The sequence below is a fragment of the Erinaceus europaeus genome, chromosome X (genome assembly GCF_950295315.1).
Source record: "Erinaceus europaeus chromosome X, mEriEur2.1, whole genome shotgun sequence".
NCBI classification, from domain to species: domain Eukaryota; kingdom Metazoa; phylum Chordata; class Mammalia; order Eulipotyphla; family Erinaceidae; genus Erinaceus; species Erinaceus europaeus.
The window spans coordinates 126391719-126418746 of NC_080185.1; the positions used below are offsets into that span (position 1 = coordinate 126391719).

Consider the following 27028-nt stretch of genomic DNA (forward strand, 5'->3'; position numbering starts at 1 on the left):
GAAAATTATTTAAATATAGGGGTACCACAGGGATGCTGTTGGAGAAGTCTTTTGTGCACCCCTGATCCCTGAGCTCATCTTGATGAAGTGAGAAGAGCAGTGAGGAAGAAAACAGATGCAAATTCTGTCCTGGCACCAGACTGCTTACTTCAACAAAGGACAACTTGAATTTTTGCAAAAACAAAGCTGTTCTTTTTTTTTTTTTTTTTTCTTTCTTTCCTTCTGGTTTTCATGAAATGGCCTGAAAGAACTCTTCTTGGTTTTGGTCCTCAAAAAATTAGAACTATGCCTATGAGGCCCACCTTCCAGGGCTCTACTAACTAATAAGGCTTTGTTCCTGGTCATAAAATTCAAGCTAGCAGTGTTGCCAGTACCTGCCAGGATGCTGGCTCCCTGCCACCCCAATCCTGATGAAGCTAGACAGAGCGATCAGGTGCACGTGCAACCCTTGATGACTGAAAGAGACTCTTCTTTTAGTAGCTGCCAACTCAAGATTTCTACATTCAACTTCCCTGCAGAAAACAACCTGTTGAGGGTCAGAGCTGTGAAGTCACTGTTTTAGAAAGATGATAGCAATTTCAGAATAAGCTGAAATGGCAAATCGAGGTGGGTTAGAAATATGGGTAAAGAAATAGGTCTGTTTTAGTCTAACTCGAACTAGATTTTCACATCTTTTCTTTTCCTGGCGACTTTACCTGCCGGCGCTCACAGTAAGATCCACTTGTGGTCACTTGCAAATGGATGCATGCAAGTTGATATGGACAGGAGTTAGTGAGGTGAGGACTGAGACAAACTCTGCTCAGCCCCATGATTGGGCATTTGTCACCAGACCCGTGGAACAGACCTGGTGGCCACCATGACACCAGTGCCCACAGTTGGACTTCAGAAATATACAGATTGTAGTTTGTCGTTATCAGCACAGGGCACCTTCTGTTTGCAGACTCTGACGTGGGGGGCGCTTTTCTGCTATGCCTCCAAATTCATTCAGGAGAGTTAATGCCCACCCACCCCCAATAACAGCCTCCAAGGCAGATAGTAAGTAGATAAGAGCAGTTCCTTCTCCCTGGCAGCTAGAAGGTTCCAGGTTCCCATGTGCTGGGAAGACACATGTCCTTGGCTCCACACTGGCGTGTCCTGACAACCGCGTGTCCTTGCAGCCTAGTCTCGTGTCATCTACTGAAAACAGTGTCCTCCTCGAGAATAGAATGATGACATCCTGCCATGACTGTAGCACATGTGTTCAGCCATTCTAAGCTGTCCTCTCTTTCACTGTATTTGGATGAGTGTGGGTTTTAAACACTGGGCATCAAAGATAATTTCAGAAGCAGTCAACCAGTTACTGCTCAAGTATGTACTCTCGGGTGACAACAACCAGTTCAGATATTATCTTGTAGCTAAAGAGAAATTATGGCTGGACCAGAAAGACAGGAACAGAGCTTAATATTTTCCAGCTGTGCTTCCAAGTTCAAACCTTCTTGGTGATCTGCCATGTATTGTCCACTCACTGTAAGGAGCCCCAAAGAGCAGGGATCCAGTCTTCCTTCTCCACCACTGTATAGGGGAGCTGGGGACATCTGTACTGGAGTCACACAAGTCTGAATAGAGTCCAACTTTGTGTTTTTCCAGGACACCTTTATGTAGGAATCATGGCCCAACAACATAAAGGAATGCCACTTAATGAGAAACGGCGTGTAAGGCTGACAGTGAATGTCAGCTCAGGGGATAGAAGCTTCCTATTTCCATTAGAAATGACTTCCCTTCCCTGAAACCTATCTCCTTCATCTTCCTGACACTCATTTCACTGCCCTCTTCTGTAAATGACTTTTTAGCTTTAGAGCACAACCCCCAAAGGTTGCTTTTTGCCAAATGTTTATGTTGAAAATCACTTAATAAAAAGAACTACCTTCCTAAAAGTTTATGAACAAGAGTTAATAGAGACAAGTGTCCATGACAGGTTAACGTATTGTTATTTTCGTTCCTGATGCCCTGCCCAATAGGAAGGGCGTGGAGCATTTGTGCTATGAAGTGTGCAATTAATAAGAGAACGGAAGGGAGGAGTTGACTGTGTTTGAATGAATTATGAGCAAGACCTACCATTCTGCCTCTTCATTTGGGGACCATTTTGCACAAAATTAGCATCAAACAAAGAAAGAAAAGCCTGTGGCATCTTTGTAAGGTTGAGGTAAGTCAGCTGCATGCACTTTGAGCAAGGCATCATGGGAAGAGTAACATTCATCATAGCCATAAAGGAAATCCTCACTATACCATGAGGATATTTTCACTCTCAAATTGAAATCCTGTGAACTCAGTTTTTTCAAGGATGAATATTAACTAAGAAATATAATATTTATCAAATACCTACTGGGCCTGTTAATGTACAGATCTTTTCATTTAAATATGCAAATGAAGAGACAGTCTTATAGAAATCCAACACATTTTTTACAATTTTGAAAATTTAGTTTTTATTTTATGGGAGCAGAACAGAAATGCAGCAAAATCCCATCAATCTATGAACTTAGTCTCTTGCCAAATGTCCCCCCACCCCCCACCAAGCTGAATTAGTGTCACCTCTTCCCATCCTCACAACTGATCCTTCTTGTGAAAGACTTTCGATAAGGTTTAAAGATTTTTTCATCTGGGCTGGTAAAATAGTTTACTTAGCCATGTGTACAACCCAGGTGCAAGCCCAGCCTCTACTGCATTGGAGGTAGCTTTGATTCTGTGGTGTCTTTCTAGCTGAAACAATCAGCCCAGAACAGTGAAACCCCAACAGTGACCACCCCCCCCCAAAAAAAAAAGTTTCATCAAAAACTTAAATATCAACATTTTAAACATCAAAAAAGCATTGATCAGTATTCCCAGTTTCTCCTCCAAAGACAGGGACCCTGGGAAGGTGGCCATTCTTTTCCCTCTCATTCTCTTCAGCTCGACTCACAAATATTTGACTTTGGTGTGAGAGAGTTTCAGGGTGAAGATGACATGTAAACAGATGAGATGAATTACAGTAATAATGTCTGCTCTTGCTCAACTCACTCTGGCTGAGTTTTATATACAAACTCAAGGGTTTGAGTCCCTTCTTTGTTCCTTCTGGCAGCTCTGTCTGACTTCTGCCCTGGGGTCTGGCATGTTCATCGCAGCTGCCTTTGGCAGTAAAACCCTAAGCAACCTCAAGGCCTCGTATTTCTCTTCGCACCTGGCCCACAGTCCCAGGCAGTACACAGAGCCCCCTGGTCTGCAGGCTCACCCTGTAGTCTCATCTTCCAGATCAAATTCTCAGCTTATCTGCTGCTCAGCAGTGTTTTCACGTGGACAGATTGGAATCAGCACTGCCCGTTGCTTTCTTGGCCAGTGAGACAGCATCAGCATGGGTGTTAGTTAGGGAAGAGTTACGTGATTTGGAAGAGAATAATGTGGGTCCCACTACATATGGGTGCAAACTAGTTGGTCCGAGAGTTGTGGTTTACTGTTAAGCTGTTTAACATATGGGTGCAAACTTGAAATTTTATAGCCCTAGTAGTAGAGAAGAATACTGCTGGATTTAAATTCTAACAGCCACATCAGCATAACATCAAATAAAATAAGGTCACGTTAATTTGAATCATGAGAACAGCTTTGTTTTTACCATGAGGCCCAATGGGACACAAATTTGTAATGTAGGCATTTGGCTATAAAAAAAACCCCAGTCTCTTTGGTGTCACTCTCACGGACACCATAGGCTTAAGCCACTGGGCTGGTGGTTTGATGATACAGTTTCAAGCACGCACCAAAGGTGGGTTGGCATGGTTGAAGGCACCAAGGCAGGTGCTATTGCCATGGCATCACGGCAGGACTTACATCTATGTTTGAGTAGGAGAGGTTCTGTCAAGTCACTGCAGCTTTTTTGACAGCAGGAATGGAAAGGCTTTGTTCTGGAGGTGTAGGTGTGCCTAACTCGTGCCTCACTAAGTGCTCCAAAGAGAAAGTGATGATTTCTCAAAGTCGACATCAGTCCCGATACATCCGTGAGATGTGACCTGATGCTGCCCCCCCCCCCCCCACCCTCAACAGTTCGTTCTCACAGTGCCATCAAATAGCTTTTAAGGCTACTTGTGTCTGAGATCTAGTGAGGTTTGTAGCTGGCACTGAACATCTCATTCCGCCACTGATAGCAGGTTCCATGACAATAATTAGTTTTTGGAAGTGCTTAGAAACTGCGCACTGGCCGTTCGAGATAGCACTTCACACGTACACCACCTTAGAGAGAGAGGGGAGCGGGGAGAGAGATCATATCCCTTCCAATTTTATTATACATATTTGGTGGAAGCAAATTGATAAATGGTCTGTCAGCCGCCCTTCTGTGAACTGCAGTTATGCCACTATACCATACAAGTGGTGGAGGGGCTTCTTCCTGGGCACTGCCAGTCCTTTCCTCTGGGGGGAAACAGCTAACCCACTTAGGTTATTGTGAACAAATCTTGGGAATGAGCACATGGCTGGCACTGTTTCAAGAAAAGGCAGATAAACGGAGTGTACCCATGGGGGCCGGGCAGTGGCACACCGGGTTAAGCACACATAGTACAAAGCGTAAGGATCCTGGTTCAAACTCCCCATCTGCAGGGGGGTCGCTTCACAAGCAGTGAAGCAGGTCTACAGGTGTTGATCTTTCTCTCTCCCTCTCTGTCTTCCCCTTCCCTCTCAATTTCTCTCTGTCCAATCAATCAATCAATCAATCAATCAATAAAATGGCCGCAGGAGCAGTGGATTCACAGTGCAGGCACCGAGCCCCAGGAATAATCCTTGAGGCAAAAAATAAAATAAAAGCAGTCGGGTGGTAGCGCAGCCAGTTCATCGCAGGTGGTGCCAAATGCAAGGACCGGCGTAAGGATCCCAGTTCGAGCCCCCGGCTCCCCACTTGCAGGGGAGTCGCTTCACTGGCGGTGAAGCAGATCTGCAGGTGTCTATCTTTCTCTCCCCCTCTCTGTCTTCCCCTCCTCTCTCCATTACTCTCTGTCCTATCCAACAACGACAACAACAATAATAACTACAACAATAAAACAACAAGGGCAACAAAAGGGAATAAATAAATAAATAAATATAAAAAATAAAAAAGTGTACCCATCACTTATTTTGTTCTTAACTTATCTGACCCAGTTCCCTGGACTTGCATGTGAAGCCTGTGACAGTGAGCACTGTTTTTGCGGACCTCACTTTATGCCCAGACCTTGGAATGATATCTGATACACCATGGGGGAAGTGGCTCCTACTATTCAGATGGTTGAAGAATGGCCAGGGAAATGAATCAGTACTTGTGTGTGACTATCGAGCAAAGATTCAGGATGTCTTACAAGAATGGTTATGACTTGAATTTGCAGGGCACTGAACAAAACTTTAGAATTCTGGGAGAGGGGGGAAGAGATGGAAATAATTTCTGAAAGACAAAATAAATTCACAAATCTAAATTGTATCTAACTTTAGAGGAATTCATTTAGAGTAGTACAAAGAGATGAAGCTAGTTCCAAGAACTGGAAGGCAAATACAGATGGCAGTGATGCAGTTCAAGATGAGAGGAAGCTGTAACACCCCACACTGGAAAATACATCCTGAACACGAGAGACCAAAGCTGATGAGGTTAAAAGATATTGAGTTTCTCTTCATCAGCGGCTGAGGTGAGATTTGCTCCAAAATGTAATTGAGATAAGAAAGTAGCAGAGAGGACCTTTCTTTTTTTTAATGTTTATTTTATTTATTTATTCCCTTTTGTTGCCCTTGTGTTTTTGTTGTTGTTGTTGTTGTTGTTATTGTTGTCATCATTGTTGGATAGGACAGAGAGAAATGGAGAGAGGAGGGGAAGACAGAGAGGGGGAGAGAAAGACAGACACCTGCAGACCTGCTTCAACGCCTGTGAAGCGACTCCCTTGCAGGTGGGGAGCCGGGGACTTGAACCGGGATCCTTACGCCAGTCCTTTCGCTTTGCGCCACATGCGCTTAACCCGCTGCGCCACCGCCCGGCCGGCTCCTGAGAGGATGTTTCTGTTCATAGCAGCTGCACTATTCACAAAAGCCAAGGAGTAGAAGCCACCTACATGCCCTTTGACAGATGACTGGATAAAGAAGTTGTGGGACATAGATTCCATGGATTACTACTCTGCGATGGGAAAAGATCATATTCGGGACAAAATGTACGCAGCTGGCAAGTCACTATGGTTAGTGAAGTAAGAAGGTAAAAGACAAGTGTCAGGTGGTTTTGCTCTTATGTGGAATCTAGAGAACTTAAACTCATGAATTTGTGGAAAAAGAACAAAAGAGGAGAGGAGAAAATGGTGTTGTGAGAACTATGATGGCTATTGTTGAGGATGGAGAGTGGGGGGTGCCACCAGACCTGGCATGGAATCATACTCCTGTCATCTTACAATCTTGCAAACCACTATTAAAACACTAAGTTAAAAAAAGTAGCAGAAAGGGAGTCGGGCTGTAGCGCAGTGGGTTAAGCGCAGGTGGCACAAAGCACAAGGACCGGCATAAGGATCCCGGTTCGAACCCCGGCTCCCCACCTGCAGGGGAGTCGCTTCACAGGCGGTGAAGCAGGTCTGCAGGTGTCTCTCTTTTTCTCCCCCTCTCTGTCTTCCCCTCCTCTCTCCATTTCTCTCTGTCCTATCCAACAACGACAACAGCAATAATAACTACAAGAATAAAACAACAAGGGCAACAAAAGGGAATAAATAAATAAATAAATATTTTTAAAAAAGAAACCAAAAAGAAAAAACATTAAAAAAAAAAGTAGCGGAAAGGAACCTGGGATGGAAAGGGCCCAGTTTCAGGATATTTGTCCTGTACTATTAAAGATTTTAGGGGGAAAACCACGGCGACAACAAAAACCTCCACTTCTGTGGTGGTGGAAGTGGGATACAGCTGTAGGCTACTTACTGCACCACTCGACAGTAAGCACCACTCGAGCTTGGCATCTCTTGCATTCTTGTCTTTAGGTTAGGGACCAAGAAAGTTGAGTAAACACACAATAGTGCGACTGTAGATCCATGAAAGAAGATTTGGGAACTGAACAGCCCTACTCAAAGCTTTTCCAGCAGGCTTGATGGTTTCTGAATCAAATGATGGGAGTTAGATATGAAAGTGAAATCATAAAATTGTAACTCCGAGTTTCCAAGCCAAAAGGCAGCTTCCAAACACCTGAGCAGACTGCAAATGAGCAATAAAACCTGCCATATTTGAGTTACTAGCACATAGAAGTCCAATAAGATCATTAACACTTATGTGACATGAGACAGCAAAACTATGGGAAACTTCTTTGTAGTGAAAGGATTTTAGACATATAGGATAGCATTCAACTGATTTTATTGTAACCTTTTGGAATATAAGAATACTGTAGTTACAAAATTTTGGGAACTTTGATGAGGCAGAACAAGAAATCCAACTTTCCAATTTCAAAGGAAAGTCACCTCTATTCTCTGAAAGATGTCAGAAAAATACTTGGCCTAAAGTGAACAGATCGTATTCCCCAAATTCTGGGGATTTACGTTTTGGGGCAGTGGTGGTTGTGGTATCAGCTTTCTCCAAAGATATTTGGCTCAACAAAGTAGATTTCAGTCATGTTTTTCTTTTCTTTTCTTTTTTTTAACAGACCTGTCCATTGTAAATGCTAAACAGCCTTAATTTAGATTAAAGTGAACTCAATATTATGATGGCAACTGGAATGCTACCACAGAGTTACCCAGATTCCTTTGGGCTTGAGTGTGAAACAGACCTCAAACTAAATCATAGTCTATTGACACACTGTTTCTCAGTGAAAACAATTTTACCTGAGATTCGCCAGTCGCTTCACTATTTTAATTTCCTATATAATATGTTTTATATATATATATATATATAATGTATTATGATTTCATGTGATCACAGTAATCCCACATGGTTGATAAAGCAGGTATGACTTAACTCATTTTTATAAACGAGAAACATTTAAAGTTGGAGCTATTCCTGACCATGCCAGTGTCATCAGATGAGTAGAGCGAGTTCTCCACACCACTTGCCATGGCACCTGTGCTCGAATTCCTAGTCAGTCTCCTCGTGCGCACTCAAAGCTAGAACAAGGTCAGCGGCAACATCAAAACCGAAGAACCACCACAACATGATCAACTGATTTTTGACACAAGTGTTAAGATGCATCAAGGGGGCTGGGTGGGATAGGACTAGTTGTTTCAACGGGGTTTAGCCAACTGGATGTCTATGAGCAAAAGAGTGAAGTCAGACCCTCTGGTTTGCACCTTGCACGTAGCATGCTACGACTGCTGCTTGCTCCATTACTGTTTACCTCATTTCTTCTTGGGGAGAAGTCATTTTCATCAGCCATTCAACAAACAGTTTACAAACACCTATTTTATGTCAGTGGTGGTGACAGGTGCTTGGGAGAGATTTCTCCTTTGATACAACAGCCAAATGTCCTTGCTCTTATGAAGTTTCCCTTGTTTGCTTACATACAATTTGCTCATCAGGTTCACTCCAGAAGATACCTTTCAAGTCTAGGATGTCATGTTCCTGAGACTCATTTCTCTGCATTGGGAAGTGCACATGCATTCAGTATGATCCCATCCCATTCACAGCTCTCTTGTGTTTGGTTATTAAATTCAATGTAAGATCAAAAGGAGAGACAAGAAACGTGTTGAGTGATGAAGTTTCAAGTCAGTATTTCTAATTTGCATACGTTTGTTTGGGAAGTCTGAGGAGAAAGTTGAAGTGATGATGTGGAGGTAAGAGGAGTCAAGCCCAGTGGTGAACTTCCTTGAAATATTAGCCAGAGCTCCGAACTCTGGGATCAATGTATTTTATTGGTTAATGAGACACTATCTGACATAGGACATGATCTTGTGATTTGCTATAAATGGCCAGTGACTATGTTTATCTCTACCAGAGGTCTTGCTTGAGTGGTCTTCCTCCTGAGTCCCAGCATGAGCAGGAATAAATCTCAAATAATTTTGGCTGCTGGAAACAAGGCATGCTCTCTGAATAGCCATAAAGGGTTTTTATTCTGAACTTCTGACCCTACGTCTAGTCTATCTCATTCTTAGAAAATGAAATTACTCCAGCTAAATAAAGGATCCCAAGTCTAAAGGACTCGTCGACTTGGGCCAAGGCTCCTCCCTGCAATTTTCTCAATGGTAGTGGCGTTGCGCTAACACTGCAGCATCTTCTGCACTGTGTTAAAATCATAAAACTCACAGCATGCTAACTCCATTTCCCACAGCTGTGATTTCTGGGTCTGTTTGTGAATAAGCATTTCAGAGCTGTCATGAGATGGAAGAAATAACATGTGCAGAGCATTTCCCAAACCCGCTTGCCAAGAGTGAGCTAATTGTAACCCTGCCTTGCATACAATGAGTCGTAAAAACTTCGAGTACAAGTCATTCTATGGTGCTCTACTTTTCCAGGAGAATGACAGACTTTTTTTTTTTAAATATTTTTATTCCCCTTTGTTGCCCTTGTTGTTTTATTGTTGTTGTTATTGTTGGATAGGACAGAGAGAGAGGAGGGGAAGACATAGAGGGGGAGACAATTGGAGAGAGGAGGGGAAGACAGAGAGGGGGAGACAAAGACAGACACCTGCAGGTGGGGAGCCGGGGGCTCGAACCGGGATCCTTACGCCGGTCCTTGTGCTTTGTGCCACGTGCGCTTAACCCACTGTGCTACCGCCCGACTCCCCAGAGAATGGCAGACTTTTATTGCAGATTGGCCTCTCAGAATTATACTAGAAATAAAAATTAAAATGGCTTCAGGGTCGATAGCATAATCATTATGCAAACAGACGCAGCGTGCCTGAGGCTCTAAGGTCCTGGGCTCAATCCCTCACACCACCGAAACAAGAAGTGAGCAGTGCTCTGGAGGAGAACTATTTCATAACCAAAAAGGGGTTCTGTTGGATGTTTGGTTGACATGCTGTGGTATCATACATTTGAAGAAAAGTGAAGTTGTAGTCCTTAGGTAATTCCAAGCCAACGTTTTCTCAGTAAAACTGCATACATCTAGTGGCCATAATATCGGTAAATGTTGTCCATTCTTTCTCTCCTTTTATGTTTTTACAGGGGGTAAATACAAAATTAATGGCCATATTTTAATTAAACAGACATTAGTTTAACCATACCAACTTATTTTTGGAAAATTTGTCCAAAATATTGGGCTGTCAGGAATGTCATGACACATTGTTTTTACGTAGAAAAATATACTCTGACTTTTCCAGCAACTTACCACCTTGATAGTACCTTAATCGCCATAAAAGTAACACTTGCTTTTTATTACTTGTATATCTAACAAATCAGAATTGCACTTTCTTTTAAATTTGTTTTTAAAAAGTGTCAATTTCCAAGTGTTTGGTAAGGGCTATGTACATGCTATGCTTAGCTTCTGAGGTTGCTGTCATTGATAACCAAGGTTTTCAGGGATGCCAGATTGCGTGTGGACTTGTCAACTATATTAAAATGTTTTTTATTCACTGATTTAATCTGATGTGACAGAGAAATTGAGAGGAAGAGGGGAGAGAGAGAGAGAGAGAGAGAGAGAGAGACCTGCAACACTGCTTCACCTCTCAAGCCGTGGACTGGGGGCCTGAACCCTGGTCCTTGTGCACTATAACATGTGCACATAAATCAGGTGCGCCACCACCCTGCCCCTTATCTCCATTTTTTTTTAATCTCTGCATATTTGGAAGAAGGGTAAACATTTTAAGTATCTTTTCAGCAATCTCCAGAAACATGCTAATCTGTATTACAAAGAGCAGTGAGCTTCAAACAAAGACTAAATAAATGCCCACTGTTCTCTCTGTCCTATAGGTTAATGCATCTCGTCAAGAGGCCAAATTAGTGGAGGAATGTGATCTTCTCATTGAGATCATCCAGCAAAGACGACAAATCATTGGAACCAAGATCAAAGAAGGGAAGGTATGGTTCCCGAGGCCAAAGATTTCATATTTCATATTTTCTATAATCTCCTTTCAAGTCCTTAAAGTGTAGTTCAGTATATTGCAGCAAAGGACTCTGGGGAAGGAAGGGAGGAGGTGAAGAAGGCATCAGAGTCCTGGTGCATGATGGTGGAACACATATAAGATTGTTGGGGGCGAGACTGTTTTGCAGACACCTATCACGGGAGTTAGAAATTATATTCATTGCTAGTGAGTAGCCTCTAAACCATTAAGCCCCCAACACAGTGGTTTTAAGAAAATGTAGTTGATTGGTCACTTTTGCTCCACCCCTTTCTTCTTATTATACAAGGTTGCTTCAGAGCACCAAAGGCAAGCATTGAGCTCTGATCCACTATAGTCATGGTCCCCACCTCGCTTCTCTGCAAGAAAGTGAATGCCTTAGAGCTCATTTCATGACTATTGCTATATCCTATCTGCTAGCCCAATATTCAGCAAATGAATTATCACTTATAAAAAAAGTAATGGTTGCTGAGATGATGGGTTGGTGGTAGAACGTTGAACCTGCATACATACGGCTCTCATGTATATGCTAGAGAGATGCCCTGGTCCTACTGCTTGTTTTGGTTTTGTTTTATTTATTTATTTCATAGGACAGAAATAAAATTGACACCTGCAGCTCTGCTTTATTGTCATGTCCCTCTGTAGGTAGGAACCGGGGGCTTGAACCTGAGTCTCTGCACATTACTACTACTACTAGCGTTTGCCCTTCTTCCGTTTCGAGACCTCCTTTGAATCTGGAGAGGTGGCAGTCATTGACTATGTGGGTCATAGTCTGTCTGTAGCTGCAGGGGCAGTTCGGGCCGTCTCTGGCTCCCCAGCGATGGAACATAGCGGCGCACTGGCCATGGCCTGTTCGATAGCGATTGAGGAGGGCCCAGTCATAAAGTGCTAGGTCAGAGCCGGGTTGACGCTCCAGGGGTCTGTGATGAGGTGTTTGTTCTTGACCTCAGCTGACTGCCGACTCTGTTTCCAAGAGTCTGGAACAGAGAAGTTCAGTGTAGGCATAGGGGACCAGATTGGGTGACGAGACGTCAAGCGTTGGACAGGGTGGGCGAAGATATCTGCGTATATTGGCAGGTCCGGTCGAGTGTAGATGTGGGAAATGAACTTGGATGATGCCGCATCCCGACGAGTATCTGGCGGGGCGATGTTGCTAAGAACTGGCAGCCATGGAACCGGGGTGGAACGGATGGTTCCAGAAATGATCCTCATGGAGGAATATAATTTGGAATCGACCAAGTGGACATGGGGGCTACGGAACCATCCTGGGGCACGGTATTCTGCAGTGGAATAGCATAATGCCAGAGATGATGATCATAGTAGTGTGGAAGCGCTCGCGCCCCATGAGGAGCTGGCCAGTCTCGCAATGATGTGATTCCTCGTGCCCACCTTTGCTGCAGTTTTTATGAGATGTTCGTGAAATGACAGAGTGCGATCGAGAGTAACGCCGAGATAGACTGGCTGGGCTTCATGCCGGATTCTCGTATCGCCAAGCTGCACATTAAGCTCACGCGAGGCCGAGGCATGGTGTAGATGGAAAACAGATGATACCGTTTTTGCAGTGCTAGGGATTAGTCGCCATTTTTTACAGTCATCAGATATCAGAGACATGTCTTTCGTGAGTGTTTCCTCGAGGATGTCGAACTTTGATGCCTGAGTTGCACAGCAGATGTCATCGGCGTAGACGAACTTCCTTGAAGAAGTTTCTGGGAGGTCATTGATGTAAATATTAAATAGCGTAGGAGCCAGAACAGAGCCCTGGGCGAGGCCACTTGAGACAGGTCTCCATCTGCTAGACTTGTCACCCAGATGCACCCGGAATCTTCTGTTTTGGAGAAGAAACGATATAGTGTTGGCCACCCATGGAGGCAGGCATCTTGAGATCTTGACTAGGAGACCACGGTGCCAGACCGTGTCATAGGCTGCTGTGAGATCAACAAAGACAGCACCTGTCTTTAAATTTTTCTGGAATCCATTTTCAATGTAAGTTGAGAGGGCCAGGACTTGTTCGCAGGTAGAACTTCCTGGGTGGAAACCAGCTTGGGCGGGTGATAGGAATTTCTCTGTAAGAGGAGAAATACGTGACAGAAGCAGCCTCTCAAGGAGTTTGTAACACACGGAGAGGAGAGAAATTGGTCTATAGCTGGCGGCCAGTGTTGGGTCTTTCTTTGGTTTCAAAACTGCTGTTATCTTCGCACGACGCCAAATTTGGGGCATAGATTCGGATCCCAAGATGTGGGACAGGAAAGTAGTGCCGCGGGGCCCAAGTTAAGAATGAGTTCTGGGGTGATGTTATCATAGCCAGCAGCCGTTCCCAGTTTAACCCTCTTCAAAGCGTCTTCCAGTTCAGACAGTGTAAAGGGAGAGAGTTTTGGAGATGGACAAGATAACCGGAAGTGGGATGACCACTCGTGGGAAATTTCTCTTTTCCAGACTGGGTCGATCTTAGCAAGTCCAACTTGAGTTAGGTGACTGGCCACTGAGTTTGGAGATACGGGAGGATGGGAGACGGGAGGGGGTTGGCTACCGGCACCCAGTCTGTGAAGAAGCTTCCAGGCCTTCCTACTTGAGTGGGTGAAGTTCAGACTTTCCGTGAGTTGTTGCCAGCGGGTTTGGCGTGCTGCATCCAGGGAGGCAATGAGATGGTCAGCCACATCTGGGTCGCCCGACTCATCATACTGCTTTAGTAGTTGCTCGCATTCAGCATCAAGACAAGGCGTATAGTTAGCACGTCTCCCACGAGGAATGGCTTGGGAAGCTGCTTTGAAGATGGCTTGGCGGAAGCGCCTGTAGGAATCTTCAGAGGGGATAGAGTTAATTGGAATTGCAGGAATAGATTTGTTGGTAAGATCACTGAACAGACGCCAGTTTGCTTTCCGAAAGTTCCATCTTAGTTTCTCCGAGCACAGAATCAGTGGGAGCTGGAGACCAATGTGGATGATAGCTGGGCGGTGATGACTGTGCGGGAAGATCTTGAGAAAGTGTCTCGTAGCGGGAAAGGCTTGGCCGTTGACTGTGCTAATCCAGCACAGGTCAGGTGACGAGTCTTTATTCCATCTAGCACTGTGAAAAGAGCCTGGTTGTTTGGGACCGAATAATAGGGAGAGGTCATTAACTGAAGCCCAGTCGGCTAAGATAGAGCCGTCAGCACGAGTGGAGGAATATCCCCAGTCTTGGTGATGACTATTAAAGTCTCCAACATAAACGGCTGGGTGATTCGGGCTAGGCAGGACCTCATTATCCCATGAGGCACTGGGAGGCTTATATACGTTGACGAGCTGAATAGTTCCAATAGTAATGGAGTCGTAGAAGGTCAAAGAGGCCTTATGGTAAATGTCCGCAAGACACGATTTGGCGTAGATGGCTCGGCCGTGTTTAGGATGGAGATTATAGCATATTAAATCAAATCCAGTGATGGTGAATCGAGCAGCTTCATCGACTGCTATATGTGTTTCTTGTAGGCAGATAACATCTGCCTGATGCTGTATCGCCAATTTGCACATTGTAATGTGTGTACTCAACCTCAAGTGCCACCACCCATTCCAGCATGTTATTGCTTGTTAATAAGATACGTTTTTTAAATTTATTTTTTTAGATTTATTTATTTTCCCTTTTGTTGCCCTTGTTGCTTTTTTTTTATTGTTGTAGTTGTTATTGATGTCATCGTTGTTAGATAGAACAGGGAGAAATGGAGAAAGATGGGGAAGACAGAAAGGGGGAGACAAAGGCGGACACCTGCAGACCTGCTTCACCTGCCTGTGAAGTGACTTCCCTGCAGGTGGGGAGCCGGGGGCTCGAACTGAGGTCCTCATGCTGGTCCTTGTGCTTTGAGCCACATGCGCTTAACCCGCTGTGCTACCACTCGACTCCCATTAATAGATAAATTTTAAAAAATTTTTTAATATTTATTTTCCCTTTTGTTGCCCTTGTTTTATTATTGTTGTTGTAGTTATTGTTGGTGTCATTGTTAGATAGGACAGAGAGAAATGGGGAAGACAAAGAGGGTGAGAGAAAGATAGACACCTGCAAACCTGTTTCACCACCTGTGAAGCGACTCCCCTGCAGGTGGGGAGCCGGGAGCTTGAACCGGGATCCTTATGCCGGTTCTTAAGCTTTGCGCCATGTGCGCTTAACCCACTGTGCTACCGCCTGACTCCCAATAGATAAATTTTTAAACGAAATTATGGAGCCCCAGGCTCCCCACCTGCAAGGGAGTCACTTCACAAGTAGTGAAGCAGGTCTGCAGGTGTCTATCTTTCTCTCCCCCTCTCTGTCTTCCCCATCTCTCTCCATTTCTCTCTATCCTATCTAACGACGACAATATCAATAACAACTACAACAACAATAAAATAACAAGAGCAACAAAAGGGGGAATAAATAAATAAATAAATAAATATTAGAAAAAAAAGAAATTATGAAGAACTTCTCATTGCCCCTGAGGGTCTTTTGACAGGTATAATTTCACTGTGGTAAAACTTTTGTTACTGATTTTTTTTTATTCAAAATTAATGTAGAAACTTTGGGTAACTTTAAGATTCACTATGTAATTCTGTTTTTAACTAGTCATATTTTAACTGAAATATTTGGGATCTGTTTCATTTTTTTGCCATGTTCTGCCACCTTTAGAAGAGAATTTTGTAAATATTTATTAACAAAAACAGAAAAATCTCAAGAGCCAATAAATGTGTAAATATCTGTTACTGCTTATAGCTATACTTTAGTGAAGTATGCATGTACAATTACATCAAAGTAGTAACTCAAGTAGTAAACAGATTCTGATAGCATTTATATCTGATGCAGTATATTGAAGAACATAGATTACTTTGTCTAGAGAGACTGAAAACTATTTCTAAATACAAACTGTAACAGAGAGGTAAGAAAAGGTTAAAATCAAATGAAACTTTTCTAGAGGCTATTAACAGTTATTTAGCAAGCTAAAGTGGATGTGAGTCCCTGGTCAAGGAGTGACTTAGACTTGTTGAGAAGCTACGGTCCAGGTTACGGCAGTGCTGTTTCTTTCTAGGGAGTTGAGAATAGAGAATATTCTTCCGGCTTCCAGTGGTGCTTGTGCTCCTGAGCTCTGGGCTCCTGACCCACACCACTCCTGGTTCTTGGGGAGGACCTGGTGATAACATTGGTACCACCCAGTTAATCCAGAATCTTCACCGCAACTCAAGAACCTTAGTTTAATCATTTGTGCAGTCCCTTTTGTCATATAAGATCAGGTTTTACAGAATTCCTGGGATTAGGATATAGGCATCTGGGTGGGCAATGGGGCACATTATTTAAGTCCATCACTACTTCCTGGTCAAATGCCCCTCTTTCCCTGATGAGAATTTCACTCATGAGCTGCAAGAGCAAAGGAGTGAAAGGTGTCCCCGAGTTCCAGCGTAGGTGGAGTGTGGTGTTAATGCTTGCATGTTATCTCACTCCACTCCAAAGACACGTCAGTGATACAGAACACAGTCAGCTCTAAAAACGGACCCCAAACAAGATGAAGCAAGAAGCCATGGTTGTGACTGAATACACAGGCAACTGGGGATTTGATCTGGAAGATGTCAAAGCAGTTGTACCTTTACTCATGTGAAAACCTAGTCCTTGAAGTACTGGAGTCCAGGGGCGGAAGCAGACTGTCCAATACCCTGGACTGTACTAAGCTCATCGCAAGGGGCTATAAGAGGTGATCGCTAACATCTACCCAGAGTCATAGAATTTGGAATCTCAAGCCTGGGGGTCTAGAGCAAGTCAAGTGTGGGGTTGGAGCCTGGCCCTGCTATGTTTCTCTTACAAACCAAGAGGCTCAGAAATGTAAAGGTGAATTAATTAAGATTCCTGAATGAGGAACCCTCCCCAAGCACCAGTGAAGACAACTATACAGCTCTAAGATAGGAGATGACAGAAGAAGAAGAAGAAGAAGAAGAAGAAGAAGAAGAAGAAGAAGAAGAAGAAGAAGAAGAAGAAGAAGAAGAAGAACACTATGAATTATTTATTCCCTGGAATGATTTCAACTCAACCCAGAATTCCAAAGAATATAAAGAAATCTTGAATTTCTGGAAATGCAGGCAACAAAACCGACCAAGACATTATTTCACCCTTAATAAAGTTCATTTTATGGAAAACCATGAAAAAGATATTCAAAGGGGCAAATGAAGTAAAATAGCAAGAAAAAATGTGAAACTACAAATATCCTTATTAGATGATAAAAATCACCTTATTAAATAAGAAATAGATAGGCTAAGAACAGCTTTGGAGTTGAAAATGTAGGCACTGAAATTACGAAGAAAACTCAGCTGCCAGGGAACTTTGGAAACTGAGTCTTGGTCTCCATGTGTGAAAGGCTGTCTACATGGAATACATTTGGTTTGTACCATACCATATACAAACATTAACTTAACCTAGATGCATAAAGCTATGTAACTTCTAGAAGGAAGCCTTTATAGAGCTAATTATGCTTTAGTTCAGTTAAGAAAAACTTCTCTTCAGAAAGGAACTGTTGAGAATGTAAAAATGAACCATCAATTGTGGAAAATAAGTGTAAATTATTTATCTAATAGAGTATTTCTATATAGAATATATAATGATTTCTCAGTGAGGAAGCAGACAACCACTTAAACAAAAGGGATAAAAGATTTGAATGGTTATTTTACCAAAGAAAGTAAACACCCCAAAATTTGTTACAATGACTTGTCATTAAGAAAATGCAGTGAGGAACCTTAATGAGATACCAATATTCACTTACTGGCTGGTTAAAATGGGAAGGTAATTATGAGAACACTCACACTCCATTTGTGCGAGTAACAACAGTACATTTGGAAAACTGGTGGTTTCCTAAATAGTGAAAAGTCCCCTTCTTACGTGATCCAGCCAGTAGGTGCTTTCCAAGAGAAATGAACGCCTATGTCCATGCAAGACTCAGGCATGAATTTTCATGGCAGTGTTACATTTGATAGACCCTAAGCTGGAAGGGATCCGAGTACCCCCAACCCAGATGAATGGCGAGACAATCTGTGGCATAGCTGTATGCTGGGGGGTGCTCTTCAGGAGTGAAAAAGAATGAACTATTGATTGGTGCATGCACTATGCTGTATGTTCATACTGGATTCTAGAGAGGTGACTTCCTAATAGCTACAGTGACAGAAAACAAATCAGTCATTGCTTAGGGTTAGGATTCAATAAAGCTGTTTTAAGAAAAGCAAATTGCCTATTTATGCAATGAAACAGCCTGTAGAAATGATAATTAACTGGCTAGAGTACTCTGTATGCAAACAGACATATAAGCAAGTTGTGTAGTGATTTGTGTGAGATAAGAAGTGTTCTGTAAACTGTGAAAAACCTCTCACAATGTATATATAAACATGTTTAGGAGTGATTGACCCCGAATTCAAGGGAGTGTTTTTCTCTGGATGGGCGGGTGTGAGATTAGGGAGACACACACACAAGGGCTCCAATGCTTTCAAGAATATTTGACTTCCTTTTGAAAAATCTGACACTAGGACCAGGGAGACAGAATAGCAGCAGCAACCTGGACCTGCATGCCGGAGGCTCCAGAGACTCGGGTTTAATCCCCAGCACCACCAGATGTCAGAGCTGAGCAGGGCTCTGATGCAAATAAGTATTCCCAGTCATGAAAGTCAATATCTTTTTTGGTTTATTTATTTATTCTTTTGGGTAAAGACAGAAATTGAGAGAGTAGAGTGGGGAGATAGAGAGGAAGAGAGACACAGAGACACCTGCATCTCTGCTTCACCACTTGTGAAGCTCTTCCCCTGCAGGTAGGGGCCAGGGGCTTGAACCTGTATCAATGGGATATTGTGCATTATACCATTTGCACTCAACCAGGTGCACCACCACCACCTGACCCAAGTAAATATATCCTTTTGTTGCCCTTGTTGTTTTATTGTTGTAGTTACTATTGATGTCGTTGTTGTTGGATAGGACAGAGAGAAATGGAGAGAGCAGGGGAAGACAGAGAGGGAGAGAGAAAGATAGACACCTGCAGACCTGCTTCACCACTTGTGAAGCAACTACCTTGCAGGTAGGGAGCCGGGGGCTCGAACCGGGATCCTTCTGCTGGTCCTTGCTTTGCGTCAGGTGTGCTTAACCCGCGGCGCTACCGCCTGACTCCTCTAATACCTGCCACTGATGGGATGAAAATAGCGAAGTTTAATAAAGTTCATACTGTGTACAGGAAAGCTTTCCTGTTACCTTCAAAATTGCCTGATGGAAATACACAGCTTTTTTAATGAAGTTGTGTTGTAACGTTAGATAGGTTTTCGGTGTGCTCAGTAAAACTCAAACATCCGTGTATACTGATAGCACGCTGCGCTTCCCACTAAGAGTGCTATTCCACCCTTCGCCACACAATTCACCTTTTCACCCACCCCTTTCCGTCCTGGCAAGCTCCAATTGATCTTATGGTCTAGAAGCTTACGTTTTCCTTTCATTTGGCCCATCCATTTGTTGCTTTCTCTATGTGGTGTCCATGTGTGAAATAATACAGTGTTTGTCTTTCACAGTATGACTTATGTCACTCAGCGTCATCCTCTCTGAGACCATCCATGTTGTTAAAAACAGCAGATTTTAAAAGGGAGGGACATTTGGATGTAGAATTAGGGTCACGAGTGGCTTGGAAGAGAAGAGAGGATGGGACCCCGAACGAAAAAGGGGGCAATTAGGTACCAGTGTAGACAGATAGTTAGTTGTAGGGATGATAGTTAACCCATGTCTGCAACCTTGGGAGAATGCCAGTGGTTTGCTATGGAGGGATCTGGGATTCAGAACCCTGGTGGTGGGAACCGGGTGGAACCCACCCCCTGTTGACATGTAATTTTGTAAATCAATATTAAATCACTAGTAAAGTAAAAAAGAAAATAACACATTTTTTCTTTATTTATAGCCGACTACTACTCCACGTTTTTCTCCTAGTAGGCCCTTGTGGGTGATTCCAGTCCTTGGCTGTTGTACCACTACAACGATACAGACATCACTTCACTTCACTTTAGTTGGTTTTTTTTTTTTTCCCCCATCCTGTACTTAGGGTATAAGTATGAATCTGTTTCATTTTTTGAGGAAATTTCACACTGCTTTCGGCAGTGACTGCACTGATTTACATTTCCACCTACAGCAGACAAGGATTTCATCCTCTCCACATCCTTTCCAACACTTGTTGGGTCTTGTTTTTTGGATAATGGCCATTCTCACAGGCGTGAGATGAGCTCTCTTTGTTCTGATGTACATTTTCCCTGACAATAAGAAAGGAGGAAGGTCTTTTCTTGTTGCTGTTGCACATTTGTATGTCTTCTCTGGAAATGTCCTTTTTCAAAATCTTCTGCCCATTTTATAGTCAGGTTATTCGGGATGTTTTGTTGCCGATTTGTACGAGTTATTTTTGTAGTCTGACTTATTTTTCTGGTCCACCTGTTGAGCAGATAGATGTCTTTTCCTTCACTGTCCAAAGGCTTTTCAGTTTGATGTAGTCCCATTTGTTTAGTTTTGCCTTTGATACCCATGCTGTTGGAGTCAAGTTCCCAAAGACATCTCTAAGGCCAGTGTCCTGGAGACGTTTTCCTGTGTTTTCTTCTCATTTTTAATATTTTCTTTTTTTATATTAGTGATTTAATAATGACTGACCAGATTGTGGGATAAGAGGGTACAATTCCACACAGTTCCCACCACCAGAGTTCCGTATCCCAGCCCCTCCATTGGAAGAGTCCCTATTTTATTTGTTAACCCTCTGGGAATGTGGACCAAAGATCTTTACAGGGTGGAAAAGGTGGAAGGTCTGGATTCTATAATTGCTTTTTCTCTGGGCATGGGTGTTGACAGGTGTATCCACACACATACACCCCAGCCTGCTTCTGTCTTTCCCTAGTAGGGTAGGGCTCTGGGGAGGTGCGGTTCGAGGACACATGGGTGAGGTCATCTGCCCAGGGAAGTCAGGTTGGAATCATAGTAGCACCTGCAACTTGGTGGCTGAAAAGAACATTAAGATATAAATCAGGACAAATTGTTTGATAATCAGGAACCTAAAGGTAAGAACAGAGCAGATGAGAAGAAGCTAGGAAGTCTACTTTAGGTATATTCCAAGAAGAAGCTAGGAAGTCTATTTTAGTTTATTTTATTCCAAGAGGCCTATGACTTTATTAATTTTTGCCTGAGCCCGGCAGCTAACACTGTTTTCTTCTGTGCATTGTATGGCATCAAATTTGACGCCCAAGTCTTTAATGCACAACTGCTCCCCAGACCATCTCAGGAGCAAAGTATGCAAGCAAAGGGAACTTGGGGGGTGAGGGGGGCCCAGTCTGGCTTCTTTCTTGAGCCTTGTGCTTTGGTGTGTAATCAAAGTCTAGTTGACTCCAAGTGCTGGAATTCAGCGTCTGAATCCCCAGCCAGGGCATGTAGAGTTCTCTTTCACAGAAAGAAGGACAAGACGACGTGCCAGGCAGGGAGGTTCAGTGAGAATTTGTCAACAATTGGAAATAGGGAATGGGAGGAGGGACAGACAGATTCATAGAGGCCACAACAGTAAATCGCATGGACTTAGCCTCTGTCTTCACAAGATTGTTAGAGCTGGTGGAGCCGAAGTCACTGAAGATACTTCAGCTGGGGAGGCTGCCAGATGCCCCTAGGACTGGTCATTCTTGTTCTGGAGCCATTGTGCATGCTTTGACATAACAGTTCAGTGGCCTTTCTCATGAACCACAGAAGAGTCTCAAACCTTGAGACCTGCCCCCCTAAAAAAGGAATTAATCTCACTTTTTTCAATGGTAATGGGATAAATTTCCTGTTGCCACATGGGAAAAGCGAACAGCAAACTCCAAATTAAGTGTTACGTGTTGAGCGTTCAGACACCAGTCTAGGTTAGAATGTCACAGCAAAAGCGGCAGTCTCTTGACTGTAAGATAATTAACTAACTCAAGAGTCTACGTTCCTGCTTTTCCCCTTGGTCTTAGAGAAATGCTGAACCTCGTCCGTTCAGATTCTTGCTACTTAAAGAGGATATGTCATTTGGGGCTGGAAGTCATTTGTGTGTATATGTACATGTAGCCCAACCCTCCCACCTCCCAAAGGTCACCATTATAGTTCCCATATGTCTTAGAAACAGTTTTTTTTTTTCCCAAGTTCGTGTGCAGATACATTGATCTAAGTAGGCCCATGTCCCCACTTAAGAGGAGATTCTAACAGACTGAATGATAAATGGAGGATGGATTCTATAACTTACAATATCCAAATACACTTCCCTAAGGAAAAAAAGAACAGGGTCGAAAGGGATATTTCCCCTGACAAGTAGCATGCCAGAGGTTAAGAAATGTCTTATGTGTATTAGGCACTTCTCTTAAAATAGCAAATTTCATTCATTTTGTTAGATTTTTTTTTTAAATACTCTATATTGGAAAATGTTTTGTAGTGGGTAAGTGGGTGTTCTGCTGAATGCCTGTGTCAGTTGTTTCTCAGTGTGCCACAAACCAGAGCCCAAGGACCAGAGTAATCAAAGTTGGCAAGCCTGTTCTGTCAACGGTCAGACTCTGAAGCAGTTCACTTTTGCCCCACATTGTCTGCTGCCAACTGTGACCAGGCATGGTTTACACAAACAGGCTGTGCTGGCTACAACCCATAAGCCAGTGCATGTGAACACCTGTGCCTTTCTTTTTCCTGCAGTAACCACAGTTAAGACATCAGCACCAGTGAAATTTTATAAAACCTGATTCATTGTGTCGGGAATGCTCCTTGTTGCTCTTCTCTCCCTCTTCTGTTTTGTTTTATAAAACTCATCTTGCGAGTCACCAAGTGCTTAGAGCTATGTGTACTTAACCCGCCGCGCTACTGTCTGCCCCCTAAATATTCCTTTCTCTTGAGCTGTCCTTGATTAGTTTTTCTTCACCTGGACAGTTTCTTTTTTTTTGCAAGTCTTCTAATATCTAGAGTTGTCTCTGCATATAATGTTTGGCGCTAAATTCTATTTGGTGCCAAGGGTTCTGATATTCAACTAATGACCCCGGTTAATCTGCTGTAGGTTATCGCATAACTGTTAACAAACTTAAGACTGCATACTGTTTTCTGCAACATTTTTCACACTCCGGGGCCTAACACTTTCCTGCTAGAAATTCATCTTCTCATTCTTGTCTGAAACCTTGCGTCTGCTACTGCTCACCTCAGCATTCATTTCCCTTATTTGCCGAGTGCCACTTAGCTGGATTGACCAGTCCTTGGAGGCCTCAGATTCTCACATCTCCTTCCTTCCTTCCTTCCTTCCTTCCTTCCTTCCTTCCTTCCTTCCTTCCTTCCTTCCTTCCTTCCTTTTCTCAGATTAGAGTTGCACGAGAAAGATAGTGATTAGAGTTGCAACAGAGATAGCAGGAATTTCTTGGAGTTAGCAGGAATTCTGGAGGGAGCCTGGGACAGCCTTGTCTGTAATACAGATTAGCCAGCCTCCTCCATAGCCCTTTCACCCAGGACTGTTTCCCCTTCCAGAATGATCATAAAGCTGGCCAAGACCTGTCCCAGGCTGTGTGGATGGGGGCACCAGGCACTCGGCAGGTCCAATTAGCAGTCTAATTTTAACTTGGCTTCTGGCCAGAGAGTGTCATCTCATAGTCCATTTCAAACACCATAGTCCTCGGTCAAATGGGTTTCCATGGACTTATCTTGGCTGGCCCTTGAGGTTATGGTCAGTTACGTTTGAGGGTTACTGTTAAGCAAGACAGGAGCAGGAACTGGAATGGAGGTTGGAAGCAAACAAGTATTTTTATCCAGACTGGGAAATGCTTATCAAAATAGTTCTTGGTTATCAAATAAGCACAAAGTGCCTGGAAATGACGTTCCCAGGGAGGGGAAATGGCCCAGCTGTGCTTTTTTTGGCTTTCTCTCATCTGCTCAACAGGAAAAATATTAATCAATGGGAAAAAAAGGCCCCTTTTCTGTTCACTTCACACATGAGGTTTAGATAGTGTGGGAAATGGAAAAACCTAAGGTTTCAGCATCACAGTTTTATCCCATGATCGCAAAGAACTTTTCAGAAAAGTGCTTTTGACTTAAGCCACACATCTGTGCCTAGAGAGATGCTGCATTTGCTTGATAGTCTAATTGGAGCTACAGAAAGTTCCAGGCTTCCCCCAGGGCCCCATAGTAGTTGTGTTGAGTCATGAAGGGAAGTCCAGTGACACCACCACCACCAGCAACCCCCCCCCCCCCCGCCACCCCGAACTCGCCACTGGGCAACAACACCTCTTTCTCTATCAACAGGGAAGCAATTCACAATTTAGAATCTCCTTATAAAACAAATCAGTAGCACTTCTCCAAGGAGATAAAGAACCCTATAACGGGGACCCCCCCCCCCATAGCCTCTATCCCTCCCACGCCATGCTGAGGGATGGGGCACACACAACAGGATGGTACAAACCAGAAGGGTTGAGCCAGATGATTTCACACAGAAAGCCCACCCAGGTAACCGTCTCTGCTTGGTTCCAGGTGATGAGACTTCGCAAACTGGCTCAGCAGATCGCAAACTGCAAACAGTGCATCGAGCGCTCAGCTTCCCTCATCTCCCAAGCGGAGCACTCTCTGAAGGAGAACGACCACGCACGATTCCTACAGACAGCGAAGAACATTACCGAGAGGTGAGCTTGGGCTGCTGGGAAATCCTTAGTTACTGGGTGCTTGCAGCTGGGACAACAGTGAGCAAGTTCTTGGCTTTGCCTTTTTTTTTTTTTTTCCTTCCCCCTTCAAGTTTGCAAGGCTGGGTACCACAGAGAATAGAGGCTTTGGGTTGCTTTGTTCCCACTAAAGATGCTTCCCTTTGACATGTCAAAGCCCATTCAGTAGCAGCCAGAAGTTCAAAGCCTTTGAAACAAGAGTCCGGCAGCTAGAAAAAAAAAAACAAAAAACTAGCCCGCTTCTCTGGAGTGAAAAGCTTACGGTGGCACAAAACCCAGCATTTCTCGTGGCTCTCAGACCCGATCTTATCGTACACTTGATGAAAAAGTCTCAGAATGAAGGCAAAGACAACAGGGAATCTTTCCTTCCATTACAGAGCTAATCTGGAATATAAAAAACGAACCACACAGGTGTTCTTTGCTAGGCCTGTTTATTTGATTGAGAAGCTTTGCCTCTCCTAAAAGGTCACGGATGAGTCGTATGGGTGAAAAAAAGACCAAACTGTTACGCCTCACACCTTCTGTACTGCCCTTTATTCTAGGGTAGGGAGCACAAAACATTGTGAAACTGACCTGTCCCTGGTGTACTTGATCGACAAGATGATTATTTGCCTCCACTGATGCAAGCATTTCTAGCAGCTCTAGTGGAGTCAAAGCTCCTACCCAACTGACATCTCCCAACCAACGCCAGTGACCTTGATCTTTTGTCCATTGTAATGTTTACAGTTGACTGCCCTGTATCAAAACAACAATAGAGTCCTATCATTGGAAGACCCCCAGACAGCTCATTCTTGGAGGTCTTCCCTAGAGCAAGACTCTTCAACTTTTTTCTGCAATAACCGGAGAGTTCATTTTTCAGTTGAGTAGGTTACAAGTTTCTGGTCACAGCCACTCAGTCCAGACCATCGTCTTAGGGAAGAGGGAAATGAAAGAGAGTGAGTCTCAAGAACATCATTTACAGAATTGGGCAGCATACCGGATTTGAGCCAGAGCCCAGGCCGTGGCCTTTGTCAGCCTCTGGCCTAGTGAGGGAAATGCCATCTTGTGAGTGGGGTTTCCACAAGGAAAGAGAATGCAAATGAGCGCCTGGGGTGCAGGCTTGTGTTGGACGTGCCGAGATCAGCATTGCCGCCTCCGTTCCCATTGCTCTTTCTCCGGGAGTTCTGTACATATTCGCGTAACTCCGGCCTGGTGTTGCACTGGCTTTGCCGTGTGAGTTCTTTTCTTTTTCTTTTTTTAAATATATACTGTGGAACTTTTAAAAAATACTTCTTTATTTATTCATTTATGTATTCCGTTTGGTTGCCCCTGTTGTTTTATTATTGTAGTTATTATTGTTGTTGTTGATGCCATTGTTGGATAGGACAGAGAGAAGTGGAGGGGGCCGCTTGTGAAGTGACTCCCCTGCACGTGGGGAGCCGGGGGCTCAAACCGGGACCCTTACACCGGTCCTTGCGCTTTTTGCCACCTGCGCTTAACCCGCTACGCCACCGCCCGCCCGACTTCCCTGTGTTATTTTTTACATGAGAAAATTTCCTCCTGTGACAAACAGCTGGTCGTCATCCATTTTATGTTCTTCTAGCTACTCAAAGGGAAGTCAGTTTCTGTCCGCATGACTCCTGGGTTCCAAATGTTTGTCTTTGCTGCTCTCATCTGGAATATATCCAGTTACTTTATATCCATCCTAAAGTTAGAAACTGCAGTAAGCACAAGTACTCAAATGTATCCAGGACGCTAGATAGCACCTACACTTAGGTCATGTTTTCCCTGGAGTCCTTTTTCTCCAGCTATAAATCATGAGCAGTCCAGAGGAAGTGACTACTTTGCGCTGTGTTTCTCAACAATCCTTAAAAGTATCATCAATTACATCATGAGTACACTCTCACTGAGAAACTAGAAAGGATGGGGCCCCATAACAGTTCAGCTAGAACATCCTGAAAGAGGGCCGGGCATGTGAAGTCTGACGCAGCACCGTTAGCTCCCATCTGGTCCCATCCAGCTCTGCCCGCAACAAGTCCATTTGTGCCAATGACTAAATCGCTGTGGCTCAGTGACTAAGGTTAGCGCAAGGAGACCGAACTTGGCTCAGGGGCTCCCAGCAGGCAGACCCCCTCCCCTATCTTCTCACCATTGTATCCCCAGCACAGAGACAACTGACCGGTGTGAGTGATTGAGTGAGTGAGTGAGTGAGTGAATGAATTTATCAACCAGGAGGGCTGGTAATTCTTGCAAAGTACGGTGGTCATAGGGATAAAGCAAAGTGGTGTCACAAAGCTATTGGGCCATCCCCTGTCAAAGGGCAGTCATGTGACTAATGCGCGCCCCCTTCCTCCTCCCTGCTCACTAGATGAATGCCAGAGAATGGGGGGGGGGTCTTCACCAGCCCACTGGTTTGCACCATATGATTATATAAGCA

The 27028-nt window shown here is 43.8% G+C and overlaps 1 protein-coding gene across 6 annotated transcripts in view; it reads left to right on the forward strand.

Annotated features, from left to right (window-relative positions):
- The window catches only part of MID1 (midline 1), a 322962-nt gene that overhangs the window by 272097 nt on the left and 23837 nt on the right, over window positions 1-27028 (forward strand). For all 6 annotated transcript variants that reach the window (XM_060183090.1, XM_060183091.1, XM_060183092.1 and 3 more), the window contains exons 4-5: window positions 10812-10919; window positions 24428-24576. In XM_060183090.1, the coding sequence (XP_060039073.1) occupies window positions 10812-10919; window positions 24428-24576 (257 nt within the window). The remainder of the gene's footprint in view (window positions 1-10811; window positions 10920-24427; window positions 24577-27028) is intronic.